Here is a 15,692-nt window from a genome sequence, read left to right as displayed (position 1 = left end):
TGGGGCCAAACACTTGGCGACTTTTAGGTTTCAAACCTTTGCCTATATACTCAAACGTCGGATATATGGTAGTTCACTACCAAGTCGTGCCTGTTAGCTGTTGAAAAGAAACTATTCACTCTCTAAAGCCGTGTTAAGTTTTGTACCAATAAGAAATGTTTAGGTTTCGTTTTCAGTTGGAAAGATCTGTGCCTTCCGATTCCTTTTTTTTCGCTATTTCATAGATGTTTATATAAGAAACAGACGTTGCAGTCTATACACTTGCAGTCCCGATTATAATGGCCAATTATACTTCGTTATTAACGGTATTTACATGATGCTGAAATATAGAGGATAAGATTTCTGGACGGGGCCTTTTGTTGTGATAAAGACGGGAAGAAAGTCCTGAACTGTCGGCGCAGAAGCAAACGTCTAAATAAAAGGAAGCAGATGATCCTGGTCAGACGGCCGTTGTCATGGTTTCCGTCGGTGATAGAATGAAGGCCAGGTTGTGTTTGTTTTGACCCCGAGTATCAACTGGCTAACTGGTGAACGTATCTTATTTCTGGCAAAGACAATTCATCCGACCTGGGAACGGTCTACTGGTGTGTAGCTCGTGATGTACGTTTAAGGTTGCCGGTAGCTGCACTAATTGCTGCTGGAAGACAAGCTGCACAGTTCGTCTACTAGGTTCTACTCCAGCCAATCAGAACCAGTTGCGACTGTGCCTATTGGTAGGGAGTCTTCAATGCAGATCGAGAGATATCTGCAGGCTGTGCTTGGATGATATTGTGGAAGATTTTTATGTCTTTGCAATGTACATCCATCCAGTTATTAAAACTGGCCATGTTTTTCTATATTTAGTACTGTCTTTTTCAACATGATGACTTATGTTTGATGTGACCACAGATATTTTCAAGTAGGTGACATTTGGCGCGGAACTGGGGGTGGTGTGTTTAGCTTCCTGTACTTGGAAAAGGAGCTGGCTGAGCAAGTCATGGCCAGACTGTGCACACACGTACAGGTAATAGCTGTTGAATGCTTAATTATTATTTTTTAAATATAACGTTATTATAGAAGTCTGTGGGAAAACATTTGGTTGTGTGTAACCACAAAACTCGCACTAATAAGCCGACAGGAGTGGCCTCCCCTTGCTCATTGGTCCAGAAGAAGCTGGATAAGGGACCAGTCCATCCATTCCCCACAAATACACATGAGATATAAGCTTATTAACTTGCCTGTGGCATTACTTTGTTTTTTGTATACATGATTCGTTTATGAATTTAACGCCGCCTCTACATGCTATTTCCAGCTGTATTACCGCTCATCCAAATGCCAAGGCAGGGTCCCGGCTGTTTAACGAGACTGCCAAGCCCCACTCCCCTGAATCCCGAAAACCATCTAATTTCTCACTCTGAGTCTCATTGCTCAACCCTGTATCCCGAATACCAACTACTTAACACAAATCTCAAAAGCATTGACACAAGGGTGTGGCTTGAGGTTTACTTGCTAAAAAAATATCTAAAAAAAACTATATATATATATATAAAGGAAATATTTACGTGCACCATTATTTTTTATTTAAATGTTAAATCTGCGTACCAAATGCGATTTTATTCGGGTCCCGCGTACCACACTGCTGAATCCCTAATACCCTCTAAAGGGACCCCTGAATCCCGCGTACCAAAAGGGATTTAATTTATTAGGTTGTTCCGTCCAATATACAGCTACACGCTGTAAATCTCCCAGGTCGACATGGAAGTAACGTGTCCCTTCTGTTCCCACTCAATGTTCAAGATGAACATACATGATGAATAAAACGTGAAAAGTCCATTATTTGTGCCTCCCTGCCGCGACATGGGGGAAGTGTTGCTATTAGGAGCGAACGATACTCACTCATCCACTTATTGACTTTGGAGTCACGGGGGGCGGTTGGGTAGCCTAGTGGTTAAAGCGTTCGCTCGTCACGCCAAAGACCCGGGCTCGATTCCCCATACTAGTAGTACAGTGTGTGAAGGCCATTTCTGGTGTCCCCCGCCATTGAAATATTGCTAAAACCGGCGTAAAACCATACTCACTCACTTGGGAGTCATGGACGTGCATATGCATGGGGATATTGGGATTTTCGTGTCTAAACATTCAAGGGGAGACTAGACCTGGTCAAATTGGCAGTCCTAGTCGGTTGGGTTCAAGTTTTTCAAACATAACTTTGTTTGCTTGATGGAATTGTATGTAGTCTATGTCTATCTAAGAGTTCATGAGTACCCTAATTGTCCCAGTCTCATACAAGGCACTAATTACTACGTCTATACCTGGACTGAAAATAAGCGCTTGTCGAGGAGCACAGGACCTCTTTCAGTCTTAAAATATATCTAAATATCTAAAGACGGTAGCGGTAAAACAGTCACAAACAGCGAAGGGAGACTACTCTCGATCATTCACGTTTTCGTGAAACTTATAGTAAGTGAAGTGATCGTAAAATAACCAGTGTTCTGACATCAACTTCGTAGCTAGGGCAACTTCGGGTTTGCCATCACAGACTTCTAGTAGAATACTCTTGGCTAGAAGACAGCAACACAGCGGGATAGGGCAAATGACCCCCTTAATTTCTTCATTTGTTAATTAGTTTACCATGTATAACAACTTCAAGATATCTTAAGACCAGACTCGGTTCAGCCGCCTCTCCTGCTGTGTTGCTGTCATCTTGTCGTTATAAGATCCAAGGAAGGAAGGAAAACAGACTCTTGTGTATACCATTCATTAATATTTATTTAGATATTATCAAGAAATAGAATGGCAAGTGCCAAAAGAAAGTATCTGAATCGGGGCCAAAAAGGAAGAACAGTCCTCTTGTTAGAAGACAAATAAAGTTGGAAATGTCAGCCAAAGGGTATGCCAAAACATACTAGATCGAAAGAGTGAATCCACAAATAAGCCAAAAGGATGTAGCCAAAATAGACCAAAAGGGAGAACAGTTTATTAGACGAGCACCAAAAAACATCCTCTCACTCAAAATCATTTAAACCCGAACATGCACGCAAAACACATCTACATCACCCATACACACTCACACTAAATCACACATGCAAAACACACCCTCTCACATGCATACACAATCACGCATACAAAACACACCCTCTCACATGCAGAATACAATTACACATGCAAAACACACCCTCTCACATGCAGAATACAATTACACATGCAAAACACACCCTCTCACATGTACACACAATCACACATGCAAAACACACCCTCTCACATGCAGAATACAATTACACATGCAAAACACACCCTCTCACATGCAGAATACAATTACACATGCAAAACACACCCTCTCACATGCAGAATACAATTACACATGCAAAACACACCCTCTCACATGCAGAATACAATTTATTACACATGCAAAACAAACCCTCTCACATGCACACACAATTACACATGCAAAACAAACCCTCTCACATGCACACACAATCACACATGCAAAACACACACTCTCACATGCACACACAATTACACATGCAAAACAAACCCTCTCACATGCACACACAATCACACATGCAAAACCTATCCTCTCACATGCACACACAATTACACATGCAAAACACACCCTCTCACATGCACACACAATCACACATGCAAAACACGCCCTCTCATGTGCACACACAATCACACAATCATGCAAAACACATCTCGCATACACCACCATGCAATCACACATGCAAAATCCACCATACTAAAACACACTTCCACCCAATCACTCATGCAAAACTCATCCTCTCACACGCACACCAAATCAGACAAAACGCACCCTCACACACATACACACTTACATCCAATCACACATGCAAAACACGCCCTCTCGCACGCGAGCGCACACACTTACACACATACATATACACATGCAAGCACACACACAAGCACACTGGATGAGAAATCTACGAGAAGATTCTCCTCCAGAAGGCAGCCACTCTCCTCAGTGTCTTCCTCAGAGGATGAACCTCTCGGTCCTCCACGAAGCTGTCGTCGTCCTCATCCTCATAGACCCAGTAGTCACTGTCGTCGTCACTAGGGGCAGGGTAATAATCGACGTATGTGATGGTGACTGGGGCAGGGAGCGTCTCGCCGTGGTCAGGGCGGGCCCAGAACGGGGTGAAAACACTCAGAGGATTGGGAGAGGGAGTCGGGGACGCAGCCTGGGGACGCTACATCAGTGATGGGGGAGGGAGGGAGAAAGGAAGGTCATTGGGCGAGGTTTTAAGGAGGTTTTCAAAGACAAATTGCAAGAGAAAGTCAGAGTGCAATGCCCCTGGTTACACATGCTATGAGACGGTAGCCCACGAGAAACAAGTTGATAGACTGTTATTGTGTAAATGGGAGAGGGGTACCCTGGGACTCATTTTCAGCACACCATAACGGTGGAAATATGATAACATGTCACTGGTATGCGTAAGAGGACATCGATACAAGGACAAAAGAAGCAAGCTATTCGGTCGAATCTGAAGAACAGGTAGATAAAATACATACACAGTCGGATTTCTCATCCAGCGACGGCCATAAACTCGCAGCAGGAGTGACATGATACCGGATCATATCTTCCCGTGCTGAAAATCACCAAAACAACACATTTAAATGCACTTTACATATACATGACGTGAACAATGGAGGCAAAATGATTTGGGGGCCGTCTGAAGGATAGCGAGTCAATCAGATTCTGATAATAAACACCCTTGGGTTAATAGAAACCTTTTGGGGACACGTATAGGCCACGAATGCGTTCAAGGAAATAAAACGGACATTTAATCGTTGTGTTGATACACAGTGCATCTTTAAGTAATAGCCCGCACGTTTGAAAGAGAAGTTTACAAATATAAATGTACCAAAGTTAAGTCTTATATATATGAAAAAAACATCTGTAGCAATTTAACAACATCGTCCGTCAGATGTAAATACCAACAGCTCTCATTTCAGTCGCAGAAATGACATTGACAAGATACAGATTTCTGAAGTTTCACAAATTGCAAATGGCGGCCAGTCATCCTCACCGATCCTGCTGGTGAACAACGTCCAATTTCAGTGTAAATCTACATATTAACACTTTAAAATACAATAACTGTCTTCTTAAATACCTTGAATATGCAGCCTTGTAAACATCTTGTTAGTAGAAGTCCTCGAAACCATGTTGTAGTCAACGAAATGCAGCGCGATAGCAAGCAAGAGCGATAGTGAATCTGTTAAAAACAGAAGGGGACGTTGGCAACGACAACGGTTACTATGTTATGGAGACGAAGTCAGAACGAGGCGTCATCGTCCATTTCCGGCAACGTCAAACAGCCAGGTGTAGCTGCATGCCATGGGGCCAAACACTTGGCGACTTTTAGGTTTCAAACCTTTGCCTATATACTCAAACGTCGGATATATGGTAGTTCACTACCAAGTCGTGCCTGTTAGCTGTTGAAAAGAAACTATTCACTCTCTAAAGCCGTGTTAAGTTTTGTACCAATAAGAAAAGTTTAGGATTCGTTTTCAGTTGGAAAGATCTGTGCCTTCCGATTCCTTTTTTTTCGCTATTTCATAGATGTTTATATAAGAAACAGACGTTGCAGTCTATACACTTGCAGTCCCGATTATAATGGCCAATTATTGTTCGTTATTAACGGTATTTACATGATGCTGAAATATAGAGGATAAGATTTCTGGACGGGGCCTTTTGTTGTGATAAAGACGGGAAGAAAGTCCTGAACTGTCGGCGCAGAAGCAAACGTCTAAATAAAAGGAAGCAGATGATCCTGGTCAGACGGCCGTTGTCATGGTTTCCGTCGGTGATAGAATGAAGGCCAGGTTGTGTTTGTTTTGACCCCGAGTATCAACTGGCTAACTGGTGAACGTATCTTATTTCTGGCAAAGACAATTCATCCGACCTGGGAACGGTCTACTGGTGTGTAGCTCGTGATGTACGTTTAAGGTTGCCGGTAGCTGCACTAATTGCTGCTGGAAGACAAGCTGCGCAGTTCGTCTACTAGGTTCTACTCCAGCCAATCAGAACCAGTTGCGACTGTGCCTATTGGTAGGGAGTCTTCAATGCAGATCGAGAGATATCTGCAGGCTGTGCTTGGATGATATTGTGGAAGATTTTTATGTCTTTGCAATGTACATCCATCCAGTTATTAAAACTGGCCATGTTTTTCTATATTTAGTACTGTCTTTTTCAACATGATGACTTATGTTTGATGTGACCACAGATATTTTCAAGTAGGTGACATTTGGCGCGGAACTGGGGGTGGTGTGTTTAGCTTCCTGTACTTGGAAAAGGAGCTGGCTAAGCAAGTCATGGCCAGACTGTGCACACACGTACAGGTAATAACTGTTGAATGCTTAATTATTATTTTTTAAATATAACTTTATTATAGAAGTCTGTGGGAAAACATTTGGTTGTGTGTAACCACAAAACTCTCACTAATAAGCCGACAGGAGTGGTCTCCCCTTGCTCATTGGTCCAGAAGAAGCTGGATATGGGACCGGTCCATCCATTCCCCACAAATACACATGAGATATAAGCTTATTAACTTGCCTGTAGCATTACTTTGTTTTTTGTATACATGATTCGTTTATGAATTTAACGCCGCCTCTACATGCTATTTCCAGCTGTATTACCGCTCATCCAAATGCCAAGGCAGGGTCCCGGCTGTTTAACGAGACTGCCAAGCCCCACTCCCCTGAATCCCGAAAACCATCTAATTTCTCACTCTGAGTCTCATTGCTCAACCCTGTATCCCGAATACCAACTACTTAACACAAATCTCAAAAGCATTGACACAAGGGTGTGGCTTGAGGTTTACTTGCTAAAAAAATATCTAAAAAAAACTATATATATATATAAAGGAAATATTTACGTGCACCATTATTTTTTATTTAAATGTTAAATCTGCGTACCAAATGCGATTTTATTCGGGTCCCGCGTACCACACTGCTGAATCCCTAATACCCTCTAAAGGGACCCCTGAATCCCGCGTACCAAAAGGGATTTAATTTATTAGGTTGTTCCGTCCAATATACAGCTACACGCTGTAAATCTCCCAGGTCGACATGGAAGTAACGTGTCCCTTCTGTTCCCACTCAATGTTCAAGATGAACATACATGATGAATAAAACGTGAGAAGTACATTATTTGTGCCTCCCTGCCGCGACATGGGGGAAGTGTTGCTATTAGGAGCGAACGATACTCACTCAGCCACTTATTGACTTTGGAGTCACGGGGGGCGGTTGGGTAGCCTAGTGGTTAAAGCGTTCGCTCGTCACGCCAAAGACCCGGGCTCGATTCCCCATACTAGTAGTACAGTGTGTGAAGGCCATTTCTGGTGTCCCCCGCCATTGAAATATTGCTAAAACCGGCGTAAAACCATACTCACTCACTTGGAGTCATGGACGTGCATATGCATGGGGATATTGGGATTTTCTTGTCTAAACATTCAAGTGGAGACTAGACCTGGTCAAATTGGCAGTCCTAGTCGGTTGGGTTCAAGTTTTTCAAACATAACTTTGTTTGCTTGATGGAATTGTATGTAGTCTATGTCTATCTAAGAGTTCATGAGTACCCTAATTGTCCCAGTCTCATACAAGGCACTAATTACTACGTCTATACCTGGACTGAAAATAAGCGCTTGTCGAGGAGCACAGGACCTCTTTCAGTCTTAAAATATATCTAAATATCTAAAGACGGTAGCGGTAAAACAGTCACAAACAGCGAAGGGAGACTACTCTCGATCATTCACGTTTTCGTGAAACTTATAGTAAGTGAAGTGATCGTAAAATAACCAGTGTTCTGACATCAACTTCGTAGCTAGGGCAACTTCGGGTTTGTCATCACAGACTTCTAGTAGAATACTCTTGGCTAGAAGACAGCAACACAGCGGGATAGGGCAAATGACCCCCTTAATTTCTTCATTTGTTAATTAGTTTACCATGTATAACAACTTCAAGATATCTTAAGACCAGACTCGGTTCAGCCGCCTCTCCTGCTGTGTTGCTGTCATCTTGTCGTTATAAGATCCAAGGAAGGAAGGAAAACAGACTCTTGTGTATACCATTCATTAATATTTATTTAGATATTATCAAGAAATAGAATGGCAAGTGCCAAAAGAAAGTATCTGAATCGGGGCCAAAAAGGAAGAACAGTCCTCTTGTTAGAAGACAAATAAACTTGGAAATGTCAGCCAAAGGGTATGCCAAAACATACTAGATCGAAAGAGTGAGTCCACAAATAAGCCAAAAGGATGTAGCCAAAATAGACCAAAAGGGAGAACAGTTTATTAGACGAGCACCAAAAAACATCCTCTCACTCAAAATCATTTAAACCCGAACATGCACGCAAAACACATCAACATCACCCATACACACTCACACTAAATCACACATGCAAAACACACCCTCTCACATGCATACACAATCACGCATACAAAACACACCCTCTCACATGCAGAATACAATTACACATGCAAAACACACCCTCTCACATGCAGAATACAATTACACATGCAAAACACACCCTCTCACATGTACACACAATTACACATGCAAAACACACCCTCTCACATGCAGAATACAATTACACATGCAAAACACACCCTCTCACATGCAGAATACAATTACACATGCAAAACACACCCTCTCACATGCAGAATACAATTACACATGCAAAACACACCCTCTCACATGCAGAATACAATTTATTACACATGCAAAACAAACCCTCTCACATGCACACACAATTACACATGCAAAACAAACCCTGTCACATGCACACACAATCACACATGCAAAACACACACTCTCACATGCACACACAATTACACATGCAAAACAAACCCTCTCACATGCACACACAATCACACATGCAAAACCTATCCTCTCACATGCACACACAATTACACATGCAAAACACACCCTCTCACATGCACACACAATCACACATGCAAAACACGCCCTCTCATGTGCACACACAATCACACAATCATGCAAAACACATCTCGCATACACCACCATGCAATCACACATGCAAAATCCACCATACTAAAACACATTTGCACCCAATCACTCATGCAAAACTCATCCTCTCACACGCACACCAAATCAGACAAAACGCACCCTCACACACATACACACTTACATCCAATCACACATGCAAAACACGCCCTCTCGCACGCGCGCGCACACACTTACACACATACATATACACATGCAAGCACACACACAAGCACACTGGATGAGAAATCTACGAGAAGATTCTCCTCCAGAAGGCAGCCACTCTCCTCAGTGTCTTCCTCAGAGGATGAACCTCTCGGTCCTCCACGAAGCTGTCGTCGTCCTCATCCTCATAGACCCAGTAGTCACTGTCGTCGTCACTAGGGGCAGGGTAATAATCGACGTATGTGATGGTGACTGGGGCAGGGAGCGTCTCGCCGTGGTCAGGGCGGGCCCAGAACGGGGTGAAAACACTCAGAGGATTGGGAGAGGGAGTCGGGGACGCAGCCTGGGGACGCTACATCAGTGATGGGGGAGGGAGGGAGAAAGGAAGGTCATTGGGCGAGGTTTTAAGGAGGTTTTCAAAGACAAATTGCAAGAGAAAGTCAGAGTGCAATGCCCCTGGTTACACATGCTATGAGACGGTAGCCCACGAGAAACAAGTTGATAGACTGTTATTGTGTAAATGGGAGAGGGGTACCCTGGGACTCATTTTCAGCACACCATAACGGTGGAAATATGATAACATGTCACTGGTATGCGTAAGAGGACATCGATACAAGGACAAAAGAAGCAAGCTATTCGGTCGAATCTGAAGAACACGTAGATAAAATACATACACAGTCGGATTTCTCATCCAGCGACGGCCATAAACTCGCAGCAGGAGTGACATGATACCGGATCATATCTTCCCGTGCTGAAAATCACCAAAACAACACATTTAAATGCACTTTACATATACATGACGTGAACAATGGAGGCAAAATGATTTGGGGGCCGTCTGAAGGATAGCGAGTCAATCAGATTCTGATAATAAACACCCTTGGGTTAATAGAAACCTTTTGGGGACACGTATAGGCCACGAATGCGTTCAAGGAAATAAAACGGACATTTAATCGTTGTGTTGATACACAGTGCATCTTTAAGTAATAGCCCGCACGTTTGAAAGAGAAGTTTACAAATATAAATGTACCAAAGTTAAGTCTTATATATATGAAAAAAACATCTGTAGCAATTTAACAACATCGTCCGTCAGATGTAAATACCAACAGCTCTCATTTCAGTCGCAGAAATGACATTGACAAGATACAGATTTCTGAAGTTTCACAAATTGCAAATGGCGGCCAGTCATCCTCACCGATCCTGCTGGTGAACAACGTCCAATTTCAGTGTAAATCTACATATTAACACTTTAAAATACAATAACTGTCTTCTTAAATACCTTGAATATGCAGCCTTGTAAACATCTTGTTAGTAGAAGTCCTCGAAACCATGTTGTAGTCAACGAAATGCAGAGCGATAGCAAGCAAGAGCGATAGTGAATCTGTTAAAAACAGAAGGGGACGTTGGCAACGACAACGGTTACTATGTTATGGAGACGAAGTCAGAACGAGGCGTCATCGTCCATTTCCGGCAACGTCAAACAGCCAGGTGTAGCTGCATGCCATGGGGCCAAACACTTGGCGACTTTTAGGTTTCAAACCTTTGCCTATATACTCAAACGTCGGATATATGGTAGTTCACTACCAAGTCGTGCCTGTTAGCTGTTGAAAAGAAACTATTCACTCTCTAAAGCCGTGTTAAGTTTTGTACCAATAAGAAAAGTTTAGGATTCGTTTTCAGTTGGAAAGATCTGTGCCTTCCGATTCCTTTTTTTTCGCTATTTCATAGATGTTTATATAAGAAACAGACGTTGCAGTCTATACACTTGCAGTCCCGATTATAATGGCCAATTATACTTCGTTATTAACGGTATTTACATGATGCTGAAATATAGAGGATAAGATTTCTGGACGGGGCCTTTTGTTGTGATAAAGACGGGAAGAAAGTCCTGAACTGTCGGCGCAGAAGCAAACGTCTAAATAAAAGGAAGCAGATGATCCTGGTCAGACGGCCGTTGTCATGGTTTCCGTCGGTGATAGAATGAAGGCCAGGTTGTGTTTGTTTTGACCCCGAGTATCAACTGGCTAACTGGTGAACGTATCTTATTTCTGGCAAAGACAATTCATCCGACCTGGGAACGGTCTACTGGTGTGTAGCTCGTGATGTACGTTTAAGGTTGCCGGTAGCTGCACTAATTGCTGCTGGAAGACAAGCTGCGCAGTTCGTCTACTAGGTTCTACTCCAGCCAATCAGAACCAGTTGCGACTGTGCCTATTGGTAGGGAGTCTTCAATGCAGATCGAGAGATATCTGCAGGCTGTGCTTGGATGATATTGTGGAAGATTTTTATGTCTTTGCAATGTACATCCATCCAGTTATTAAAACTGGCCATGTTTTTCTATATTTAGTACTGTCTTTTTCAACATGATGACTTATGTTTGATGTGACCACAGATATTTTCAAGTAGGTGACATTTGGCGCGGAACTGGGGGTGGTGTGTTTAGCTTCCTGTACTTGGAAAAGGAGCTGGCTGAGCAAGTCATGGCCAGACTGTGCACACACGTACAGGTAATAACTGTTGAATGCTTAATTATTATTTTTTAAATATAACTTTATTATAGAAGTCTGTGGGAAAACATTTGGTTGTGTGTAACCACAAAACTCTCACTAATAAGCCGACAGGAGTGGTCTCCCCTTGCTCATTGGTCCAGAAGAAGCTGGATATGGGACCGGTCCATCCATTCCCCACAAATACACATGAGATATAAGCTTATTAACTTGCCTGTAGCATTACTTTGTTTTTTGTATACATGATTCGTTTATGAATTTAACGCCGCCTCTACATGCTATTTCCAGCTGTATTACCGCTCATCCAAATGCCAAGGCAGGGTCCCGGCTGTTTAACGAGACTGCCAAGCCCCACTCCCCTGAATCCCGAAAACCATCTAATTTCTCACTCTGAGTCTCATTGCTCAACCCTGTATCCCGAATACCAACTACTTAACACAAATCTCAAAAGCATTGACACAAGGGTGTGGCTTGAGGTTTACTTGCTAAAAAAATATCTAAAAAAAACTATGTATATATATAAAGGAAATATTTACGTGCACCATTATTTTTTATTTAAATGTTAAATCTGCGTACCAAATGCGATTTTATTCGGGTCCCGCGTACCACACTGCTGAATCCCTAATACCCTCTAAAGGGACCCCTGAATCCCGCGTACCAAAAGGGATTTAATTTATTAGGTTGTTCCGTCCAATATACAGCTACACGCTGTAAATCTCCCAGGTCGACATGGAAGTAACGTGTCCCTTCTGTTCCCACTCAATGTTCAAGATGAACATACATGATGAATAAAACGTGAGAAGTACATTATTTGTGCCTCCCTGCCGCGACATGGGGGAAGTGTTGCTATTAGGAGCGAACGATACTCACTCAGCCACTTATTGACTTTGGAGTCACGGGGGGCGGTTGGGTAGCCTAGTGGTTAAAGCGTTCGCTCGTCACGCCAAAGACCCGGGCTCGATTCCCCATACTAGTAGTACAGTGTGTGAAGGCCATTTCTGGTGTCCCCCGCCATTGAAATATTGCTAAAACCGGCGTAAAACCATACTCACTCACTTGGAGTCATGGACGTGCATATGCATGGGGATATTGGGATTTTCTTGTCTAAACATTCAAGTGGAGACTAGACCTGGTCAAATTGGCAGTCCTAGTCGGTTGGGTTCAAGTTTTTCAAACATAACTTTGTTTGCTTGATGGAATTGTATGTAGTCTATGTCTATCTAAGAGTTCATGAGTACCCTAATTGTCCCAGTCTCATACAAGGCACTAATTACTACGTCTATACCTGGACTGAAAATAAGCGCTTGTCGAGGAGCACAGGACCTCTTTCAGTCTTAAAATATATCTAAATATCTAAAGACGGTAGCGGTAAAACAGTCACAAACAGCGAAGGGAGACTACTCTCGATCATTCACGTTTTCGTGAAACTTATAGTAAGTGAAGTGATCGTAAAATAACCAGTGTTCTGACATCAACTTCGTAGCTAGGGCAACTTCGGGTTTGTCATCACAGACTTCTAGTAGAATACTCTTGGCTAGAAGACAGCAACACAGCGGGATAGGGCAAATGACCCCCTTAATTTCTTCATTTGTTAATTAGTTTACCATGTATAACAACTTCAAGATATCTTAAGACCAGACTCGGTTCAGCCGCCTCTCCTGCTGTGTTGCTGTCATCTTGTCGTTATAAGATCCAAGGAAGGAAGGAAAACAGACTCTTGTGTATACCATTCATTAATATTTATTTAGATATTATCAAGAAATAGAATGGCAAGTGCCAAAAGAAAGTATCTGAATCGGGGCCAAAAAGGAAGAACAGTCCTCTTGTTAGAAGACAAATAAACTTGGAAATGTCAGCCAAAGGGTATGCCAAAACATACTAGATCGAAAGAGTGAGTCCACAAATAAGCCAAAAGGATGTAGCCAAAATAGACCAAAAGGGAGAACAGTTTATTAGACGAGCACCAAAAAACATCCTCTCACTCAAAATCATTTAAACCCGAACATGCACGCAAAACACATCAACATCACCCATACACACTCACACTAAATCACACATGCAAAACACACCCTCTCACATGCATACACAATCACGCATACAAAACACACCCTCTCACATGCAGAATACAATTACACATGCAAAACACACCCTCTCACATGCAGAATACAATTACACATGCAAAACACACCCTCTCACATGTACACACAATTACACATGCAAAACACACCCTCTCACATGCAGAATACAATTACACATGCAAAACACACCCTCTCACATGCAGAATACAATTACACATGCAAAACACACCCTCTCACATGCAGAATACAATTACACATGCAAAACACACTCTCTCACATGCAGAATACAATTTATTACACATGCAAAACAAACCCTCTCACATGCACACACAATTACACATGCAAAACAAACCCTGTCACATGCACACACAATCACACATGCAAAACACACACTCTCACATGCACACACAATTACACATGCAAAACAAACCCTCTCACATGCACACACAATCACACATGCAAAACCTATCCTCTCACATGCACACACAATTACACATGCAAAACACACCCTCTCACATGCACACACAATCACACATGCAAAACACGCCCTCTCATGTGCACACACAATCACACAATCATGCAAAACACATCTCGCATACACCACCATGCAATCACACATGCAAAATCCACCATACTAAAACACATTTCCACCCAATCACTCATGCAAAACTCATCCTCTCACACGCACACCAAATCAGACAAAACGCACCCTCACACACATACACACTTACATCCAATCACACATGCAAAACACGCCCTCTCGCACGCGCGCGCACACACTTACACACATACATATACACATGCAAGCACACACACAAGCACACTGGATGAGAAATCTACGAGAAGATTCTCCTCCAGAAGGCAGCCACTCTCCTCAGTGTCTTCCTCAGAGGATGAACCTCTCGGTCCTCCACGAAGCTGTCGTCGTCCTCATCCTCATAGACCCAGTAGTCACTGTCGTCGTCACTAGGGGCAGGGTAATAATCGACGTATGTGATGGTGACTGGGGCAGGGAGCGTCTCGCCGTGGTCAGGGCGGGCCCAGAACGGGGTGAAAACACTCAGAGGATTGGGAGAGGGAGTCGGGGACGCAGCCTGGGGACGCTACATCAGTGATGGGGGAGGGAGGGAGAAAGGAAGGTCATTGGGCGAGGTTTTAAGGAGGTTTTCAAAGACAAATTGCAAGAGAAAGTCAGAGTGCAATGACCCTGGTTACACATGCTATGAGACGGTAGCCCACGAGAAACAAGTTGATAGACTGTTATTGTGTAAATGGGAGAGGGGTACCCTGGGACTCATTTTCAGCACACCATAACGGTGGAAATATGATAACATGTCACTGGTATGCGTAAGAGGACATCGATACAAGGACAAAAGAAGCAAGCTATTCGGTCGAATCTGAAGAACACGTAGATAAAATACATACACAGTCGGATTTCTCATCCAGCGACGGCCATAAACTCGCAGCAGGAGTGACATGATACCGGATCATATCTTCCCGTGCTGAAAATCACCAAAACAACACATTTAAATGCACTTTACATATACATGACGTGAACAATGGAGGCAAAATGATTTGGGGGCCGTCTGAAGGATAGCGAGTCAATCAGATTCTGATAATAAACACCCTTGGGTTAATAGAAACCTTTTGGGGACACGTATAGGCCACGAATGCGTTCAAGGAAATAAAACGGACATTTAATCGTTGTGTTGATACACAGTGCATCTTTAAGTAATAGCCCGCACGTTTGAAAGAGAAGTTTACAAATATAAATGTACCAAAGTTAAGTCTTATATATATGAAAAAAACATCTGTAGCAATTTAACAACATCGTCCGTCAGATGTAAATACCAACAGCTCTCATTTCAGTCGCAGAAATGACATTGACAAGATACAGATTTCTGAAGTTTCACAAATTGCAAATGGCGGCCAGTCATCCTCA

General features: G+C 42.8%; 1 protein-coding gene across 1 annotated transcript in view; it reads right to left on the bottom strand.

Moving 5' to 3' along the window:
• LOC139446486 (uncharacterized) overlaps window positions 1-15,692 on the bottom strand; it is a 54,487-nt gene that overhangs the window by 26,090 nt on the left and 12,705 nt on the right. The window contains exons 5-7 of the mRNA XM_071227795.1: window positions 14,620-14,853; window positions 9,287-9,520; window positions 3,954-4,187 (exon numbers count right to left, since the gene is read on the bottom strand). Of these exons, the coding sequence (XP_071083896.1) occupies window positions 3,954-4,187; window positions 9,287-9,520; window positions 14,620-14,853 (702 nt within the window). The remainder of the gene's footprint in view (window positions 1-3,953; window positions 4,188-9,286; window positions 9,521-14,619; window positions 14,854-15,692) is intronic.

Source organism: Haliotis cracherodii, unplaced genomic scaffold (genome assembly GCF_022045235.1).
Source record: "Haliotis cracherodii isolate W230 unplaced genomic scaffold, xgHalCrac1.p SCAF_6, whole genome shotgun sequence".
Taxonomy (NCBI): Eukaryota; Metazoa; Mollusca; class Gastropoda; order Lepetellida; family Haliotidae; genus Haliotis; species Haliotis cracherodii.
The sequence above is the reverse complement of the archived record's forward strand: the minus strand, read 5'-3'. Positions and strand labels throughout refer to the sequence as shown.